This window comes from Microcaecilia unicolor, chromosome 8, assembly GCF_901765095.1.
Source record: "Microcaecilia unicolor chromosome 8, aMicUni1.1, whole genome shotgun sequence".
NCBI classification, from domain to species: Eukaryota; Metazoa; Chordata; class Amphibia; order Gymnophiona; family Siphonopidae; genus Microcaecilia; species Microcaecilia unicolor.
The window spans coordinates 143,839,714-143,860,012 of record NC_044038.1 but is presented as its reverse complement, the minus strand read 5'-3'; the positions used below and the strand labels follow the sequence as shown (position 1 = coordinate 143,860,012).

The 20,299-nt window shown below is 39.5% G+C and overlaps 1 protein-coding gene and 1 pseudogene across 1 annotated transcript; both read right to left on the bottom strand.

Moving 5' to 3' along the window:
- Positions 1 to 1,041: 1,041 nt before the first annotated feature.
- On the bottom strand, positions 1,042 to 4,020 carry LOC115476831 (annotated as a pseudogene).
- A 182-nt stretch (positions 4,021 to 4,202) lies between these two features.
- Positions 4,203 to 15,838, bottom strand: LOC115476830 (protocadherin alpha-2-like). Its single transcript, XM_030213405.1, is given in 3 exon segments — positions 4,203 to 4,553; positions 13,455 to 15,436; positions 15,439 to 15,838. Coding segments are annotated over 3 exon segments (2,733 nt in total).
- Between the last annotated feature and the right edge of the window lie 4,461 nt (positions 15,839 to 20,299).

The window sequence follows — 20,299 nt, the reverse complement described above, 5'->3', positions numbered from 1 at the left end:
CATTTAAAATGAAATGCAACATTTAAAGCATGGCTTACCTTGCTGCAGATGGAGACTAACAGGTTTCCTCTGTCCAGTACTTGATTAATTTCCATAGAAGTAGGTTTGATTTCTACTTCATTTCCAGAAGAGTTAAGAGAGTGCCTATTAAAAACCATGCAGTCACTTTTACACATCTCTGCACTAAGTCTCACCTTACAAAGCTGGTTTTCAGAGTAGCACCAGCTTCCACCGGTGCCTGGACATGGAGGGTGAGTAAACTCGGTGAAACTACTCCTAGCTCTGCTTATTCTCAGTATAGTGTAGATTATCACCGTTATCAGAAACAAAAAGGAGATAAAAGCGATGGAAATAACTAAATAAAGGTTTAGATCAGAAATATTGCTATTACTGTTGGAATCTTGTATAAAATCGGGTAACTCCTTTTCTTTATTTTCTTTTAATATGATGTTAACAGTCAATGTACAAGACAGTGCTGGCTTCCCATGATCCTTTACCAGAATAACCAGTGTTTGATGCTTTTCTTCAATCTCTCTAAAGGAGCGAACTGTCCTGATCTCCCCTGTTACAGCCCCACGTGGAACAGAGAATCTTATTTTGAAGTAATGATAAGAAAGCCATGCGTTGTATCCACTATCCCATATCTACCGCTCGTATTTTGACACGAAATAACCAGCTGGTACAGAAAGAGGGATTGACTCTGTATAGACAAACTCTTTTCTAGAAGGAGAAGGTAGGACGACGGGAGGATTGTCATTTGCATCTACTATAAATAGATCAACAGATGCATTGTTTTTTCAGCGATTGAAACCCGCCATCCTCTGCCAGAACTTGAAAATGAAAATGGCTTCCTGTCTTCAAAATCAAAAGATTTCAAAGCATAGACTTTGCACCAGTCTTAGGGTTTATGGAAACAAAGTTACCGTGAGTTTCACTTCCGGTAGTAGAATATCTTATTAGAACCATTTTCGTTTAAATCGGAATCAATAGCAGAAATTGCATATATGGAAGTCCCAGGGATATTGTTTTCCAGAACATCTATTATGAATGTGATTGAGTAAATTGAGGTTTGTTATCGTTGACATCCGATACCTTCACTGTGATGACTGTAGTAGTGGACAGTGAAGGAGAAACCTGGTCGGTAGCCGAGATGGAGATGTTGTACTCTTCCACAGTTTCACGGTCCAATGGTTCTTTCAACCTCAAAGAGTAGTAATTGCTGAACCTTTGAAGAGTAATGGAAGGATTTGGGGTATACTAAACGATATTTTGCCATTCACTCCAGAATCTTTATCTGATATTGCAATTAAAGCTATTACAGTCCCTGGCTTAGTGTCCTCTGGAACAGGACTGGTCAGGACTTTATGGTAACTTCAGGAGCATTGTCATTGACATCAATGATTTCTACTAGGACCTTACAATGAGCTTCCACTCCAAATGGTCCCTTGTCAATGGCTGAAACCTGAAATTCATACAGATTAATGTCTTCAAAATCTAGGATTTCCTGGATGATAATTTCTCCGCTCACTGAGTCGATTCAAATTTTTTCTGTATTTTTGGAGGAACTACACTGTCAAAAAAATACGTTATTTCACCGTTTTGTCCTTCATCTAAATCAGTTGCTTAAGTTTATTACCAAACTTCCTTTAGGTGCATTTTCCAATATTTTAGCCCTATAGACAGACTGATCAAACACAGGAGCATTGTCGTTTGCATCCAATACATTTATCAAAATGTTAAGGTCACTTGACTTCCTTGGGTTTCCGCCATCAAACGCTATTAATTGGAGCTGATGTAAGCACTGCAGCTCCCGGTCTAAAGCCTTACTCACACCAATTCTGCAGATTTACTGCCATCGCTGTGTACTTGTACCTCTAGTTCAAAATATTCATTTGTAGTGAGTTGGTAGTTTGTAAGGAATTGGTACCCACGTCGGGCTCATGTGCTTTCCTCTAGTAGAAAGCGAGTCCCCAAGAAAAGCCATTTCAGATACATTAAAAGCTTGTTTTTCACTGGAAAGGCAGGAGAATGGTCGTTCACATCTAAAATCTCCACTTCTATATTATGTATTTCTAAGGGATTGTCTATTATAGCTTCTACATTCAAAGAGCATTTCAAATTCTGTGCACAAAGCTCCTCTCTATCGATTTTCTCATTGACAAATAAATAACCATTTCCCATATTTACCGCAAAGTACTCTTTCCTGGGCCCGGAGTCAATTCTCAGTCCCTCGAGATTTTAGTTTGCTGATATCCATTCTCAAATCCTTGGCAATGTTCCCAACAAAAGATCCTCGATCCAGTTCTTCTAATATGCGTAGCGGATTTGTGCATAAATGGTACCCCGATAAGGAAAAGAAATAAAAGCACCGACGAGCTTCGGTTTCCAGGCTTCAAGCAGTGTGAAATCGCCATTGGGATTATCAACTATTTTCCATAGCCAATAACAATATATCTTCCTTAAACTCGACGAAATGCTAAAATTTTCAGTATATTTTACCATGTGCAGAAAAGAAATAAGTTTCAGCGATCTATTTCTAACGAAAAGTGCCAACGATTCTTTGGCCTTAGACGTGGGATTGGGCTCTCTTGGCATCAGGGACTATATTGTCTCGTTGGATGGATAGACAGCGACCACCGTGTGGAATTTTCATAAATAAACTGATTTTCATGACGTTACACACACTCGTTTTTACAGAATTATCAACACAAAATTAAGTAACTTTCACATTACTGTGAGGCATAATCACATTAATGGGACAGTTACTTACAAATACACTCTAGATATAGGACCACCACAATAAGGAGTAGGCGACCAAATGTAGCACTGTTCTGACGGCTGAGAAAGAAATGTTAACATTAAAACCTTAAAAAATCCAAAACTAGCAAAAGAGGGATCCTCAGACTTGGAACATAAATCCATGGTCTTGGCTACCATCAAATGAACTCCATTATGTTAATCATAGGGTCCTTATGAAACTCAGTGCTTCAAAGGGAGTAAGTAGAGTGGTAGCCAGTATCTGTTTGATATTTCTTTTCCCATCCCCAGCATATCTTTTCAATGGCTTCTTATACATCTGTTTCCTCCACATTTATGCTACTAATTTCTTTTTTAGGTAAAAAAGGGAAATGCACTCATTAAGAGAAGCATGATAACTAAGGGGGCAGTTATCAAAGTGGGCTACTATTAAGTTATGCCATTTTAAACACATTGTCCCATTTCATTTTATGTCTAAGTTTTACCCTCCTTCTGTAAATGGTAAGACTAGTCATAATGCTTCCCCAGTAAAAGAGAGTTGACATGACTATTTTGTCATTGCAATTTCAATCATTTGGCACAGTCTGTCAAGTACATTTAAGACTGGTCTGCCTTTTGCTGACTTTTGGGTTGTCATATGGTTCTGTCCATGTCCTTCCTCCCAAATCAGATACTGAAAATATGTAGAAGATTAGAAGATTCTCCATCCTTTCACACGCTCAGTGTTATCTCATTAAATAAAGAAGTCGCATGATTTGCACCCCAACGTTTTTCTCATCCTTGAGAAGTGGAACAGAAGGCAAGCACAGAGCTAAGTACACCACAGTCATACCATCCTTTGACAGTCCACTTTGAGTTTTCGCGTCCTGCTCCATTGTTTTATATTTCTTCATCTGCTGTTTTTACCTGAAACACCTCCACATTCTCTGTAACATTACCATATATTGGCACTGCCAAGTGGCAGATCCACAGCCTGACTTGATGATTCACCTTCTTTAAACCACAGGACCATAATCTGGAATCTGCCCATCACAGTCAAGGAATGAAATCAGATCACAATATTAGAGTGTCACGCAATAAGGTGGGCACTTCAAACAGGTTTCTTATTACTGCAGAGATAAGCTGTTTGCAGAATAGCTCTTTGATGTCATTACCTACCCACCTACCAATGGATAACCAGTAAATCCTGTGGAGCTGCAGTCCAATAGGTCCTTGACGAATGGTAAGAGCTAATTCCATCTCACACCAGGAAGTCCCAATCATTTGACAAGTATATACCTGGTATCCAGTTCAAGATGGGTACCCAAGGGGTGGGACCTCAACTGTTGCCCAGCTCCTAGAATGTATAAATGTCAAATTATCTAAGCTATGGGAGCCCTGAAAAATGAAGGAAGGGCTTCAGCCTAATTAAATGGCCTGATATAACTCAGACAAGGCTTTGATTTTCAATGGTCAAGACTCTGAATGACAGGGGCAGGGAGGCCATGTTGAGAACTGACTGTAGTTGTGCCATTTCTAAAGGAATGCATCCCAAAATCCTCAGGATGCTGGCCTATTTCAAGGAGTGCCTTGTGGAAGACAGCTGTAAATTGGAATTTTGTGAGATGGCTGGCATCATGGTGAATCAGGAGCACCAGCAATGCAAGAGATAACAACAGCTCTGGAAACTTCTCTGTTAAATGCATCAATAATAAAAAATATGATGAGGTGATCAGAAAGAGGTCCATGACCCTATCCATATCACAGAAGGTACACAGAGACGTGGTTGAAGGCTTTCCTGTATGCCAACCATGTGTCTGATGGCAAAGCCACAGAAATCAGTAGTTCCATCAAGCACTCCCCAGCTCCCATAGCTACTCTGGGATTGCTGTAGGCTCCTTGTCCGCTAGTGTGTGAGCTATGTAAATGGGGGAAACTGAAGACAGGAGAGACATCAGCAATTCAATTCTCAACATATGGTTACCTCAGGCTGTCAGGTTGAGCTGCAGGCATTGTAGCACAAACACGTGGATAAGTTCAACAAGCCAGAGGCAATGGGCCTATTGATTGCCTCCACAAATGCAACATTATTTCACCCAAGTATCACCTTTGTATTAGCAAGTCTGTTGCTCCATACCTGAAGGGCAGTAACAATAGGAAATAGTTTGAGGAAAGTGATGCTTTTGGTGTGCCCCGACTCCAGTTCTGGTACCAAGGAGCAGCAAACCAGACTACATTGCTGTAAGCATCAAATCCCACTGCACTAGCTGCATCCATGAAAAGGTCAAGGTCTACACACTCCGTACTAGTTCCGAATGGATCATAGCAAAGATGTTGAAGTCTGCATATAGCTAAGTCAAATTTTCAGGTCCTGCTTTATGGGGAGAGTGGCTCTGATGTGATGGCATTTGTGTATTACTCCTGCTGTGAAAGCTGGCAATCTTCAAGTGAAAATCCTGCCTATAGGAACAGTTGCATGTCAAAGGTGGAGTGGTGGGAGTGGTCCGCTCTGAGTGCAAGCAATAAGTGGTCCAACCAATCATTCCTCAAATAGTTGTACTCATGGATAAGAGGTGGGACAGTGGTGTTGAACCTTCAAGTCAGGCGTGCCTCTCTCTCTCTCTCTCTTTCTCTCTCTCTCTCTCTCTCTCTCAAACCACACATCCCCCTCTACCGTTACAGCAGCTTTCCCCTCTCTGAAACCTGCCCTCTGGTCCAGCAGGCTGCTTCTAGAGGGGAAAAACCATATTTAAAGGTAAAATGGGGTGAGGTTTGAGAGAGAGCTGCTGAACCACAGGGAAGTGGTTGAGAGAGCATAGGCACCTGGTATAAGAGGCTTGGAGAGGCTAAGCCTCCCCTGCTATGCTCTGAGGGGTTTAAATTGTTGATTATCTCCATCCTCACAGCAGGAGCTGCAGTGAAAGCCCTCTAGCCTTGTGAATCACTTGTAGAAATTGGTTTATGGTTTGTTTAACTTACTGCTGGGAGAGGGGGGGGGGGGGGTTGGCTGGAGGTGTCCTGGGTTGCCAGGGAGATATTTAACTAGGATGACTTCCTGACCTGCACTGAGGACAGATAGCAGCAGAATCGGATACTGGACCAGCATGATCAGAAAAAGTCACCAGACAACAAAGGTAAAAAGATCATTTTATTTTCATTATAGTGTTTGGAATATGTCCACTTTGAGAATCAGGTGCTCAACATTAAAAGTTTATATTTATTTACTTATATATGGCATTTTATCCCACATTAATTAGGGTGTTTTGTGGCTCTACATGAGAATTGTGATGATATGATCCCTTGTTTCATATTGTTGTCGGTCTGCATTTTCAGTATGGGTGGTATATTGGTGTATTAGGTTCTGCCCAGTGTAATATTTATGGTACAGTAAGGTTCTGAGTGTGTTTTTGCACAAAGTTGTGCATAGTGTTTTGCAATTGAGCAATTGTGCTTAGAATATGCTTTGAGCAACCACTTTATTCTTTGACATATGATGCATATCTAATATATAAATTTAATAAAGGGTATTAATTGTGACTTTTATTTTTATTTATTTATTTTTTCTGTGTGTTATCAGACAATTATAGATTTAAGCTCCACCCCTGGCCCCACCCCTAACCCCACCCCCTTTAGCCTCCCCAAACAGTTGGGCCACCGACCGCCTATGGGAGAGAGCTGCCATACAATGCGGAGTGGCTGAAAGAGGGAGGAGCTGCCATGCTGAGGGGAGTTGAAAGAGGGAGTATGCTACTGATGATCCACAGCTGGGTATCAAATACGCTAGATATGCCACTGCATAGCAATAATACAACTGGCAAGATTCAGAGAGCCATAGAAGAACTGCATGTGGTGAAGGGTGAGCTTGAATGCTATGAGTGGAGACAATTTTGCACCTCATCTCTGACAAATTGTCCTGCAGTAGTCTGATGGACATAGTTGCTGAATAAATTTCAGTGCCAAGGAAAGCAATTACACACCTAGGTACAGCACTTTTTTGCATGCAGTAGGAACCCTGAACTCCTGTACCACAGTGCTGAACACATCATGAGCTCCTTGCAGACTTCAGAGTTGCTCGGTCCCATAAGAAAGTCATGAGGTACTGCACAATAGTTTTTGCAGGCACACATATTGAAATTACCCAGTGCAGGAAGGAGCAGAAAACCTCAAAAAGATTACAGGACACTGCACATCTCACAGACATACCACTATAGCAAAAATCCAGCAATGGGAAGCATTTCAGGTGAATAGGTAGCCGGTGAAATGTGAACTCATTGTTTACCTTATGCCTGTGGTCTAGACCAGTGTTTCCCAAGTCCAGTCCTAAAGTACCCCTTGCCTGTCGGATTTTCTAGATATCCACAATGAATATGTATGAGCTTGATTTGCATGCATTGCCTCCATTATATGCAAATTTCTTCCATGCATATTCATTGTGGATATCCTGAAAACCTGACTGGCAAGGAGTACTCCAGGACTGGACTTGGGAAATACTGGCCTAGACATACCAAAGTGGTATCAAATGACATGTATTGTACAGTAGTGGCTTTACCTGGATGAAATCATTAACCGATTGGCCAACAGGGTGCAACAGCTTGTGTCTTAGTCAAAACTTTCCAGGTTATTTCTTTGACACCACTGTAAGAGGGGACAAGTACATCTTTGGAAAGGGAGAGCTCAATGAACAGCTCTGCAATACAGCTCAGTGACAATTCATCTAAAAGCTTCTCCACAATCACATTAGCTAAGCAAGGTCACTAAGAAGGATCACTGAACTTGGAAGCTGGGGGAAGAGATCCAGAAAACAGAATGACAAAGCATGGGGCACAGAGAGACAGGATGAGGGGATCCACAGATGGCACACTGATGTTTAAACTTGGAGTTGTAAATGATATAGGTGCCTTTGTTGTATTTCCAACAGATATCTTGGGGCAGTGCAATGAGGTCTTCAGAAAGGAGTGTCAGGATGGGTAGTCACACTTCATGTCAAAATATTCTGGATCTATAGCCATCCATCATGCATATCCTGGACCAAGTTTGGATTAGTTTATCTTTTTTTATCACAAAAGTGATCATAGGTGGGCTAGGAGTTGCCTTCATGTTCTCAGTAAATGCCGATGACAGTGTCCCAAATAGCAGAGCATTGGGTCATGCTGATCTGGTCTCTTCCTGCACATAATATTTATGATGCGTGCATATGACAATACTCAGCAGGTGAGGTCACATGGAATATTTCCCCCCGCCCAATGTACATATCAACCTTCATCGCTCGCTTTTTGGAGTTCCATCGGTGCCTGCCCTCCATCAATTTAAAGATGCCAAAGTACTCTCAGTGCATTACTTTTTCTCAGAGGGGTTTAGGAGCCCTCTGCTAAATCCATGAAGTCAGGACACCATAAATGCTTGTTAAAGCAGGTAATATAGATTGTGAATAATACTCCGAGGTAGGGAAAAGTGAAGAGGAGGTAGAGGAAGAAGAAGAGAAAAATGAAGAACTAGAAGACAATGATCTAGCACCTTTAGGGCACTTATGCTTCTTATCCTTCTTCTTCTCCTGTGATGATTGATTCACCTGACCTTGGAATGGGAGGACCAGCAGATCATAGGGGTGCAGGTGAGACAGTACACAATGAAGAAGTAGATGCCTTAATGGTTCTGGTGGTAAAAACTCCTGCAGCATTGTCATCACATGACATGGTGACTATGCTGTCCACAGAATCAATGGGAATAGGGAATTCAGGAGTGGTGGCCATATGTGTTGGAAGAGGGTCCACTGAAACAGGACCAGATGCCCACAGATCTTCATAGTGATGCCCCCAATATTGTCTTTAGGGCTCCTGTTGCTTGTATTAGGTTTATTTGAACTGGAATCATATGAATGCCTCCTCTGATTATTCCTATGGAGCGGGACTATGACCAGAATCTAGTGAGCGACCTGCATCTGTGAAGATGTAACATCACTCTGCAGATTTGGAGTGTGATCAGCAGGAATATCTCTCATGGGAACTTCGTTGGTAGTATCTTCCCCATCTCAAGGAGAACAGTGTCATGATGGTGTTTGCCTGTGGCTGCAATGCCACCTGCGGTCCCTCATCTCTACATAGTAACATAGTAGATTATGGCAGATAAAGACCTGTACGGTCCATCCAGTCTTTCCAACAAGATAAACATATAGCATAAGGTATGATGTGATAATATATATGAATACTTGATCTTGATCTGTGGTCATGGGACGAGTTGTGGATCAAGGGTAGAGGTGTGTCTGCAACATCACTACCCTCTGTGCAAACACTCTCAACTCATGGAGATAGTAGCTCTCACATAAGGATAGGAGGTGACATGGCTGTCTGGCTATCATCTGCATTGTTGTGTTCTTCTTGAGGACCTTGCACTTCAAGCCCTGCAGGGTGTCCACCATCTCCCGGACATGTCAAGCATAATATCCATAGTTTCCAATCATGTGTGAGACACCAAGAGAGCAGTATATAGGAAGATGGGCTTTTAGAGATGTTGAGATGCTACACTAGGAAACATCACTAAGTGAGTAAGAGGAAGGTCCACAGAATCAATGTAGTGTTTGGGTGGGCAACACTGTCTCCTTGAGGACTAATAGACAGGTGTGGAAATCTTAGGGATACCGGTTGTGTCTTGGATGTTCTGAACCAAAGGCACCATCAGAGAAGACTGAGAAACACTGGGAAAGCATGCTTTGGGTACAACTTTAGCAAGGAATGTTGAGGCAATTTGGAATGTCGCTGAATCACACTGGGATAAACCATTGTGTAGTTTGTGTAGTTTCAGCAGCAAGGCCTATTTGAGCCAATCTTTTGCTGGGAAAGAGGGACCTCCATCCCTCCCTCGCTGACCCACCAATCAAAGGGAAGGAATTCTAATGACATTTCAACAGATGCAGCAATGTCACTCTTAGACATGTGGCAGCAATGGTGGGTACAGAATGAGCTGAGGATCCCGAGCAAGGAGGTTTAATAAGACAGGAGACAGCCAGATGTCAAATGGCTGAAGCCATCTCCCCTGTGCATCTGCCATATTCATACACCCAAAAGAAACTATCAGCTGCTGCATTCACATTGTCGTTCATTGTTATTCTATCTCAGTTATATTTAGAAACATGCTGCCTTGTGCAGCATAGGATGTACACAGAAGAACTATCACAACAGAATAACCTTTCATTGGTTAGAGTAGTAAACAGTTCTAAATTATAATCATTGTGTCATTTGGAGGGGCTAGTTATAGGGACATCCTAGCACCCTAGCAGGCATTGTATTGGGGCTGAGTTTTTTTTTCACCTACTAAAAGGCCACCAAAACAGACATCATGTTATGAGAATCAGGTTCTCAACATTCAGAGTTGTATTTTTAAGTACAAAGGTTTTTGTGAACTTTAATTACGTTGTAACCTTGGGAGCATTTAAAATCTTTTTTTCCTTGCATAGATCGAAAAGATGGTATGTGGGAACTTGCTCCTTTTGTTTTGTGGATTGCAGTGATACATTATAAAAATGCACTTTATTTTTTTTTATTATTGTTACTATTTACAAGAGAGGATTGAATAATGAGGAAGAGCTACCTTCATGCAGAAGTTCTATCCAGAGTCAGTCTACATGTGCAAACATTTCCAGTTCTTTGTATATATTTATTCTTCTTAAAGTCTGTTTGGATGTAAATGTCATGTTTGTTTGGGGGGGGGGGTTTGCTTTTTTATTTTATCTTTGTCTCCTGCCTGAGTGTTTGTATATAGATGAGTCATGTTAAATGTATTTGTATGTTTAATTGCCTTTTGATGTGCTGACATGAAATTTGAAATGTTGAGGTTCCAAGGCTCCATTGCAAGCAGCAAACATAGCTGATAGGAAGTCCATTTTACAAACTGTATAGTTTTATATAACATCTTTGAAGGGGTCTAAACATGGCAAGTCTATGTTACTCAGTTTGTAAAACTGGATTTCAGGGGTTTATAGTTTGCATGACAGTTGTTGATGCTCTATGACTTCCTGATTGGTAACCCTGAACATCAAATGAGATTCCTGTGTGCCTTTAAGTACGCCAGCCAACAATACACCACAAATACAAAATAGCACAGCACACTATTAGCCGCCAAGTTCATACAAAGTTAATATTTTCAGTGGAAATAAATCTGTTAGTGCCTGCTATGTGAATATTCCATCACTGTTTCACTATTGCTACCAAGTATTACTTATTAGGGGCATTAGCTTAAAGCTTTGATGGTTTTAATTCCTTTATCCAGACCTTACATGCACATGGTATTGCTTTTTAAACCCAAGGGTGATACCTAAGGCTGGTTGAATAATTAGGTATAAACTGTATTGTTTCTGATTTTACTTGTTTTGGACTGCTTTGAGTCCTACTGATATGTACATCTGCAGTCTAGAATTTTGGAAGATGGAAATGAGGAAATAAAAATTAAGTTTTGGATATGCACTTTAGAAGTTGTTGATTACTTTTGTAATGTGTGCATGGATGCCTGTTCTGCTTTACTTTTCTATTGTGTGTATGGATGCCTGTTCTGCTGTGTGCATGTGATAATGTTTGAATAACTGTCTGTACTTATGACTATGATTTCTGAATGTGCAGCATTACTAAAGGACAGACTTTTAAATGCCCAGTTGGGTATGCTAAACTCAACTTTATTAAATGTTTCAGACAAATCCATCTACTTGCTTCCATGATATTACTGAATTCTATTATTCTATCTCACTGTATTTTCAAATGTAAGCCACATTAAACCCGTTTGCTTAGGATAATGTGGGATATGTAAAAAAAATAATCCATTATCCTCCACCATTTAAATCACTGCCTATCCAACTGGATGGTGATGGCACAAGGAAAGCAAGTTTGGTCCGTTGAAGACTAACTCAAAATAACCTATTCCTTAGCTGGGTTCTAATATTGCCATATTGGTAATGCGACCATACCATTCCTTTGTAGTTAAGTTCCACTAATAAGTTAAACAATTAACTAGCTGTCTGTGGATGCATGACTAGGAAAACAAACACACACATATTTATGTAATATCATAATTCCCCATGTACAGCCACAAAACAACTTTTTAGGGTGGATTGCGTTCACAACAAGCTCATGTTATTATCCACCAGAAAGAAGAGATAAGAGTTTTCAGTTTTGGCACAGTGAAAGTCATTACAAGAAAAAAAAACATAAAAAATCAATGGACTACATTAGGGGCTTAAAGCCCATTTTGTTATATTTAAACAAATGAGAGATCTGCATGAAACAAAATATTTATTGTTATTATTTTGACTTATAATACATGAAAATACTCAAAAACAGAAGAATCCATTTGTGTGTCTAAAATGTAAACTTCTAGAAAAGAGATGAACTGAAGATGATTCCATGTGCCCCAATGAACGGAAAGTTTAATTTAACTTCCATTTAATTTCAATATATTCCATATTTATTAACACCAGGCTTTCCAAGGCAGATTACAACAGTTAAGATGAACCCATCAGGAAACAGGATATCCTCACTAAAATTTTGCCATATATTACTGTATTCTATAAAACGGTGCAGACAAATGAGCAAAACATACAGAGAGTTTATTAATGCTGTTTCTACCAGCTACAATAATGTTTATGCTATTTCAGTGATTTTTAATGTTATTTCAGGATACATATATCTACACATGGGAAGCTTTCAGATAAATATAAAACTGTCAAATTTGTAAAAAGCTGTCAAATTTCTTTTCAAATCCTTTATCCTTCACCTTTTAAGTTACTGCCTATCCAACTGGAACAGCTTTAGACTTTTTACAGATGGACCACACATAGGCAGTCCCTTATTTCTTCTAAGCATTTCCTACTGTTTTAATAAGCATTTGCTACTGTTTTGGGTGACTCAATGTAGCAGCAAGCTCTATCTATTGGTTTCAGCCCACAGAACAGGCCAAGCATGCTCCTGCCATCGTCAGTCTTATTAAACCTCCATGGTCCTGAGTGAGGCAGCTATCATGTTATCTGCGGTCATGCTCGCTAGAATACTCCTGGACATGGGTATAACTGTAAAGTAATATTTGAACTTAAGCTTGAATATGTAGGCCCCTACTTAAAAAAAAGATGGGTCATGTTTTCAATTAATGGACCTCTGACACATCTGACTCACGCAGCTTGCCCGAATGACCTTCTGACCCATGGCCTGTTCACCAATTCCTTGCTCTGAGCTTCAGGATTCACCTTTCAAGGACTAAGTTTCCCATTTGCAATACAGTAAAATGGCACACTTGATTTTATGAAATATTCAAAATACACTCTTAACTTCAACTTTTCTCTGGACCTGTCCTAGAATATTCTAACATTTGTAAGCATGCATAAAATAGTTTTAACATTATTCTATCTGTGTAGAGAGAACTCCCAAATGTTGAGTTTATTTTCTTAACATATATACAGCTAATTAAATAAATACCAAAACTCTACTACCATAAATGGTATTGGTTATGGAATTTTACATCCATGGAGAATGAGGTTGTAAATATTTTTATGCACACCAAATAGCATTAAGTATTCCGTCTGCTAATTCATGGCATCGTTTTAAAAGTATAATATAATCAGACATTGATGCTTATTATTCCCTTTACAATGTAGATTCTATATATCCAAAGTTGGCTGAAAGAGACAGTGGGAATTTAGTACTACTTTTAAACTGAAAGGTAACTATTAAAGAATGTCTTACCTTACTGCAGATAGAGACTAACAGGTTTCCTCTGTCCAGTACTTGATTTATTTCCATAGAAGTAGGTTTGATTTCTACTTCATTTCCAGAAGAGTTAAGAGAGTGCCTATTAAAAACCATGCAGTCACTTTTACACATCTCTGCACTAAGTCTCACCTTACAAAGCTGGTTTTGAGAGTAGCACCAGCTTCCACCGGTGCCTGGACATGGAGGGTGAGTAAACTCGGTGAAACTGCTCCTAGCTCGGCTTATTCTCAGTATAGTGTAGATTATCACCGTTATCAGAAAAAAAAAGGAGATAAAAGCGATGGAAATAACTAAATAAAGATTTAGATCAGAAATATTGTTCTTATTGTTGGAATCCTGTATGAAATCGGGTAACTCCTTTTCTATATTTTCTTTTAATATAATGTTAACAGTCACTGTACAAGACAGTGCTGGCTTCCCATGATCCTTTACCAGAATAACTAGCTTTTGTTGCTTTTCTTCAATCTGTTTAAAGGCGCGAACTGTTCTGATTTCCCCTGTATACAGCCCCACGTGGAACAGAGAACTCTTATTTTGAAGTAAATGATAAGAAAGCCATGCGTTGTATCCACTATCCATATCTACTGCTCTTACTTTTGACACGAAATAACCAGCTGGTGCAGAAATAGGGATTGACTCTGTATAGACAAACTCTTTTCTAGAAGGAGAAGGTAGGACGACGGGAAGATTGTCATTTGCATCTACTATAAATATATCAACAGATGCATTGTTTTTCAGCGATTGAACACCGCCATCCTCTGCCAGAACTTGAAACTGAAAATGGTTTCTGTCTTCAAAATCAAAAGATTTCAAAGCATAAACTTCACCAGTCTTGGGGTTTATAGAAACAAAGTTATCGTGAGTTTCACTCCCCAAAGTAGAATATTTTATAGACCCATTTTCGTTTAAATCAGAATCAACAGCAGAAATTGCATATATGGAAGTTCCAGGTATATTGTTCTCGGTCACATATATTATGTAATGTGGTTGAGTAAATTGAGGCTTGTTATCGTTCACATCCGATACCTTCACTGTGATGATTGTAGTAGTGGACAGTGAAGGAGAACCTTGGTCAATAGCTGTGATGGAGATGGTGTACTCTTCCACACATTCACGGTCCAATGGTTCGTTCAAAATCAAAGAGTAGTAATTGTTGAAGGAGTTTTGAAGAGTAAATGGAAGAATTCGGGGTATACTAGACGATATTTTGCCATTCACTCCAGAATCTTTATCTGATATTGCAATTAAAGCTATAAGAGTTCCTGGCTTAGTGTCCTCTGGAACAGGACTGGTCAAGGATCTTATGGTTACTTCAGGAACATTGTCGTTGACATCAATGATTTCTACTAGGACCTTACAGTGAGCTTCTACTCCAACTGGTCCCTTGTCAATGGCTGACACCTGAATTTCATACAGATTAATGTCTTCAAAATCTAGGATTTCCTGAGTGATAATCTCTCCGCTCACAGAGTTTATTCCAAATTTTTTCTGTATTTTAAGAGGAACCATACTACCAAAGTAATACCTTATTTGACTGTTTTGTCCTTCATCTAAATCAGTTGCATTAAGTTTTATTACCAAACTTCCTTTAGGTGCATTTTCCAATATTTTAGCGCTATAGACAGACTGATCAAACACAGGAGCATTGTCGTTTGCATCCAATACATTTATCAAAATGTTAAGGTCACTTGACTTCCTTGGGTTTCCGCCATCAAACGCTATTAATTGGAGCTGATGTAAGCACTGCAGCTCCCGGTCTAAAGCCTTATTCAACACCAGTTCTGCAGATTTACTGCCATCACTGCTTACTTGAACCTCTAGTTCAAAATATTCATTTGCAGTAAGTTGGTAGGTTTGTAAGGAATTGGTACCCACGTCGGGATCTTGTGCTTTCTCCAGTGGAAAGCGAGTCCCAATCAAAGCAACTTCAGATACATTAAAATCATGTCTTTCACTGGAAAGGAAGGAGAATGGTCGTTCACATCTAAAATCTCCATTTCAATCCTGTGCATTTCTAAGGGATTATCTATTATAGCTTCTACATTCAAAGAGCATTTCAAATTCTGCGCACAAAGCTCCTCTCTATCGATTTTCTCATTGACAAATAAATAGCCATTTTCCATATTTACCGCGAAGTACTCTTTCCTGGGCCCGGAGACAATTCTCAGTCCTCGAGATTTTAGCTTGCTGATATCCATTCCCAAATCTTTGGCAATGTTCCCAATAGAAGAGCCCAGATCCAGTTCTTCTAGTATTGTATAGCGGATTTGTCCATTAATGGTATCCGATAACGAAAAAAAATAAAAGCAACAGACGAATTTCTGTTTCCAGGCTTCCAAGCGGTGTGAAATCGCCATTGGGATTTCCAACAATTTTCTATATCTTCTACAATAGCAAATATATACATGTATATATATACTCTTTCCTTAAACTCGATGATATGCTAAATCTGTTCAGTACTACTGTACATTGTACCACGAACAGGAAAAAAATAATTACAGCGATCTGATTTCTAAGAAAAAAATGCCAACGTTTCTTTGTCCTTAGTTGTGGGATGGGCTCTGGCATCAGGTATTGTATTCTCTCGTGGATGGATAGACAGCGACACCGTGTGGAATTTTTCTTTACTATCATTATTAAGTGATTTTCATGATGTTGCAGATTACATACGTTTTATCAGAATTATCAATACAAAATTAAATAAATTTCTCCATGGATGTGAAACATAATAATTAGTACAGGGCAAAAAGCATCAGTGTCGTAGTTTAATACAAATTCAAACAATAGATATATTAGGAAATATATTTAGGACGACCACGATGAATGAGTAGGTGACCACATTTAGTAACATTCTGACAGCTAAGAAATAAATAAAACATTATAAAAAAAATTAATCTAAAACTTGCAAAGTTCTTTCACTTAGGGATGGATAGAGAAGGCTGAAGCATGATCATGGTTACTATCAACTTAAATGCATAATGTCAATAATAGGATCCTTATAAAACCCAGTGCTTCAAATGTTGTACTGTGGGAGGATGTGGGTCCGAAGTTGTAATAATTATCAGGGGAACGCATTGAGAATTGAACAAAAACTATACAGAATGTTCCTTCTATTTGTTTTTATTTATATTCTGTTATCCTTCATTTTTTTTGTCAGTATCTCTTTGAGGGGTAATTTTACTAAGCTGTGGTAAAAGGGAGTGTGCATTAGCATCAGTGTGGTAAGGGCTCACACGCTACCCAGTGGTAACCATGCAGTGAACTGCCATTTATCACTGGGAAGGCCCCAACAGTAGAAAAAAGAAAATTATTTTCTACTGCAGGATTCAGGGTATGATTGGGCTTGTGCTATCCGTGCATTAGCCCTCCCATGCCTTTGTAAAATGGCCTCTAAGCCCCTTGTTTACTAAGCCAGGCAGCAATGCTGACACAGCCCGTTCAAAGTGAATGGGCTATGTGGGAATTAGCACAACACAGCCGCTAGCATGGCTTAGTAAACACAGGGGTAAGTGGGTCTTTAATTAACATGCATTCAGTTATAGGCTTTACTTGCTGTAATGATGAATTTTCACCTACAGCAAATTAAAAATTAAAGCCGCATCAAGAAGGGGCATTTCTACATCAGGTTGTGTGTTAATGTTTGAATTACCACATACTACCTGTTCTGAGTTAACACAGGAGCACTTACTGCCTGCTATTTAGTAGGCAGAAGTATTTACCACCTCCTTCACATGTAAACCAGTTAGCACATAGTAAGTATAATGAGGTAGATGGCTAACACTTCGCCCATGCCACACCCCCTGAATAATAAATGTTGAAAAATTCAGTAATGTACAACTTAACATGCAGGAACAAGCACATTATCACAAAGCCCCTGAACTCGGTCACTGGGTAGCCTGTTTCTGTGCATTAAGCCCACCTTAAGGACAACACCATGTAATAAAAGGGCCCCTAAGACTGTCATGTTAATTTTCACATTTACTCTGGACTAGAAAATCCATTGCAATCTCTTGTCTGTCAAAATTTACCATTCTGAAGTAAGACTTCATTTCATGTCTTTAATCTTTATTCTCTACCTGTTCATGATAAAACTAGTCATAATGCATTCATTACCCAGATGCTTTCCAACATGTTCCTTCATACTCAGTAAAAAAGAGTTAACATGACTCCTTTCTCACTGTTTTTTCAATCATTTGGCACAGACTGATATTCTTTAGGATATTTAAGACTAGTCTGCTTTTTGCTGAATTTTGGGTTATCATATGGTCTTGTCTATGTCCTTCCTACAAACTCCAGGTACTGGAAGAATTTAATAGAAAGTGACTATCAATGATGATTCTCCTTCCTTTTCCATCCAATCTTAGACCTCCTTGAAGTTAACTATATTTTTTTATTTATTTGTTACATTTGTACCCCACATTTTCCCACCTATTTGCAGGCTCAATGTGGCTCACATAGTGCCGGAGAGTTGTTTGCAGACTCCGAAGTAAACAAATACAAGGTTTGTTGTGTAAGATAAGGTTCGTGTGGTAGGACCACATAAATGAATCATACAATGGAATAGTTGTTTAATGGCCATTACAAACTTTAGTGTTGATGTGTTGCAGAGATCAGGCATTTATGTTGGATTGGAAGGGTATGCCTTTTTAAACAGGTGAGGTTTTAGTGTTTTTCTGAGGTGTAAGTGGTTATAAGTAGTTTTCAAGGCTTTTGGTAGTGCTTCATAGTTTGTGTGCTGACGTAGGAAAAACTGGATGCGTAAGTGATTTGGTATTTTACTCCTTTGCAGCATGGGTAGTGCAGGTTTAGGTATGATCGTGTTGATTCAGATGTGTTTCTGGTTGGTAGGTCAATCAAGTCTGTCATGTATCCCGGTGCTTCTCCGTAGATGATTTTGTGAACCATAGTGCAGATTTTGAAGGCGATGCGTTCTTTGATTGGGAGCCAGTGTAGTTTTTCATGTAGGGGTATAGCGCTTTCAAATCACGTTTTTGCGAAGATGAGTCTTGCTGCCGTGTTTTGAGTGGTCTGGAGTTTCCTTAAAGTTTGTTCTTTGCATCCCACATAAATTCCATTGCAGTAGTCTACATGGCTTAGTACCATTGATTGGATTAGGTTGGGAAATGTTTCCCTCAGGAAGAATTGTTTCACACGTTTGAGTTTTCACATTGAGAAGAACATTTTCTTTGTTGTGGATTTTACTTGGCTCTCTAGTGTTAAGTTGCGGTCCATTGTAACTCCGAGGATTTTCAGGCTGACTGAGACAGGGAGTGTGTGATCTGGGGTGTTGATGGTTGTGGGGTTGTCCATGCTGTGTTGTGATGAAAGGATGAGACAGTGTGTTTTTTCTTTGTTGAGTTTTAGTTGAAATGCATTTGCCCAAGAATCCATGGTGTTCAAGCCGATCTTGATTTCGTTAGTGATATCTGTCAGTGTAGATCTGTAAGGAATGTAATAGTGACATTGTATGCATAGACGAAAGGGTTGAGGCCTTGGTTGGAAATGGTCTTGGCTAGTGGGGTCATCATTAGGTTGAAGAGAATTGGCGATAGCGGTGATCCTTGTGGTACTCCACAGTCTGCTTTCCACGGTGGTGATATGCTTGATTTTGATTTTACTTTATATGATCTTGTGGTTAGGAAACCCTTGATCCAATCCCGAACTTGTTGAGTAATCTTATTAATATAAATGCAACAAATAAATAAATATATTATGGTTTAATAGGAGAGTGAGTAGTACTGTTTCTGTGCTGTGTAAAAAGCAAAAACCTGACTGTGATTCACGTAATAATGAGAATTTGTTTATGTAGTCTGTAAATTGTTTGGCCACCATGCTTTCCATCAGTTTGATTGACAGGGGGATGGATGCTACTGGTCGGTAGTTGGTGATTTCATTTGCTTATTTCATGGTGTCTTTTGGTATCGGGGTGAGTAGAATATTGCCATTGTCCTTCAGGAAGAGACCTTGCTGAAGCATGTAGTTTAGGTGGGATGTAAGATCTGCTATGAAGCGGTCAGGGGCGGATTTCAATAGGTAGTTGGGGCAGGTATCAAGTTTACAGTGAGTGTTGGCGAACCTACTGAACGCCCGTGCAACTGTATCGACGGTAAGGAGGGCGAAGTTTAGCCAAATGCGGTCAGCCGGGTATTCTCCAATGGTTGGGTCCAGCTCGTTAAGGAAGTTTTGATGTCGTGTTGTCTTGAGGTAGTGTGTTGCATAGGTTTACAACTTTTTCGTTGAAGCACTTAGCAAGTTTGTCTGCAGATGGGATGTCTGTATTCGATGCGGTGACCAGGTTGGTATCTAGGAGTTTGTTCATGAGTTGATATAATTTCTTTGTAATCTGTCCCTATTTTAGTTTTATAGTATGATCTTTTGGTCTGTCTTATTGCGTATTTGTATTTTCTTTGTGATTGTTTCCATGTGTTGAGTGTGTGTTCATTTTTTGTTTTTTTCCATGCTCGTTCTAGTTTCCTGACTTGTGTTTTAGTCTTTTCAGTTCATCGTTGAACCATGGTATCGAGCTATGCTTGCGTGTAGTTCTTATTCGTAAGGGTGCTAGTTCATCTAATATGTGTTTGCATCTTTTATCCCATTCCATGAAGTAGTATATGGATTCTGTTTGTGCTGTCCATTCATTGTTGTATATCCAGTTGCCAGACGTTTTCATGTCTACATGACCTCTTGTTATGTATGATGTGTGTTCTCGAATTTGGTGTACTCCTCTTCGCCGCCAGTGTAGGATAGGTTTAGTTTGTAATGATCAGTCCAGGGTGTTTCTGTCCATTTAATATCTATTATTATTAAGTTCAGGTCTG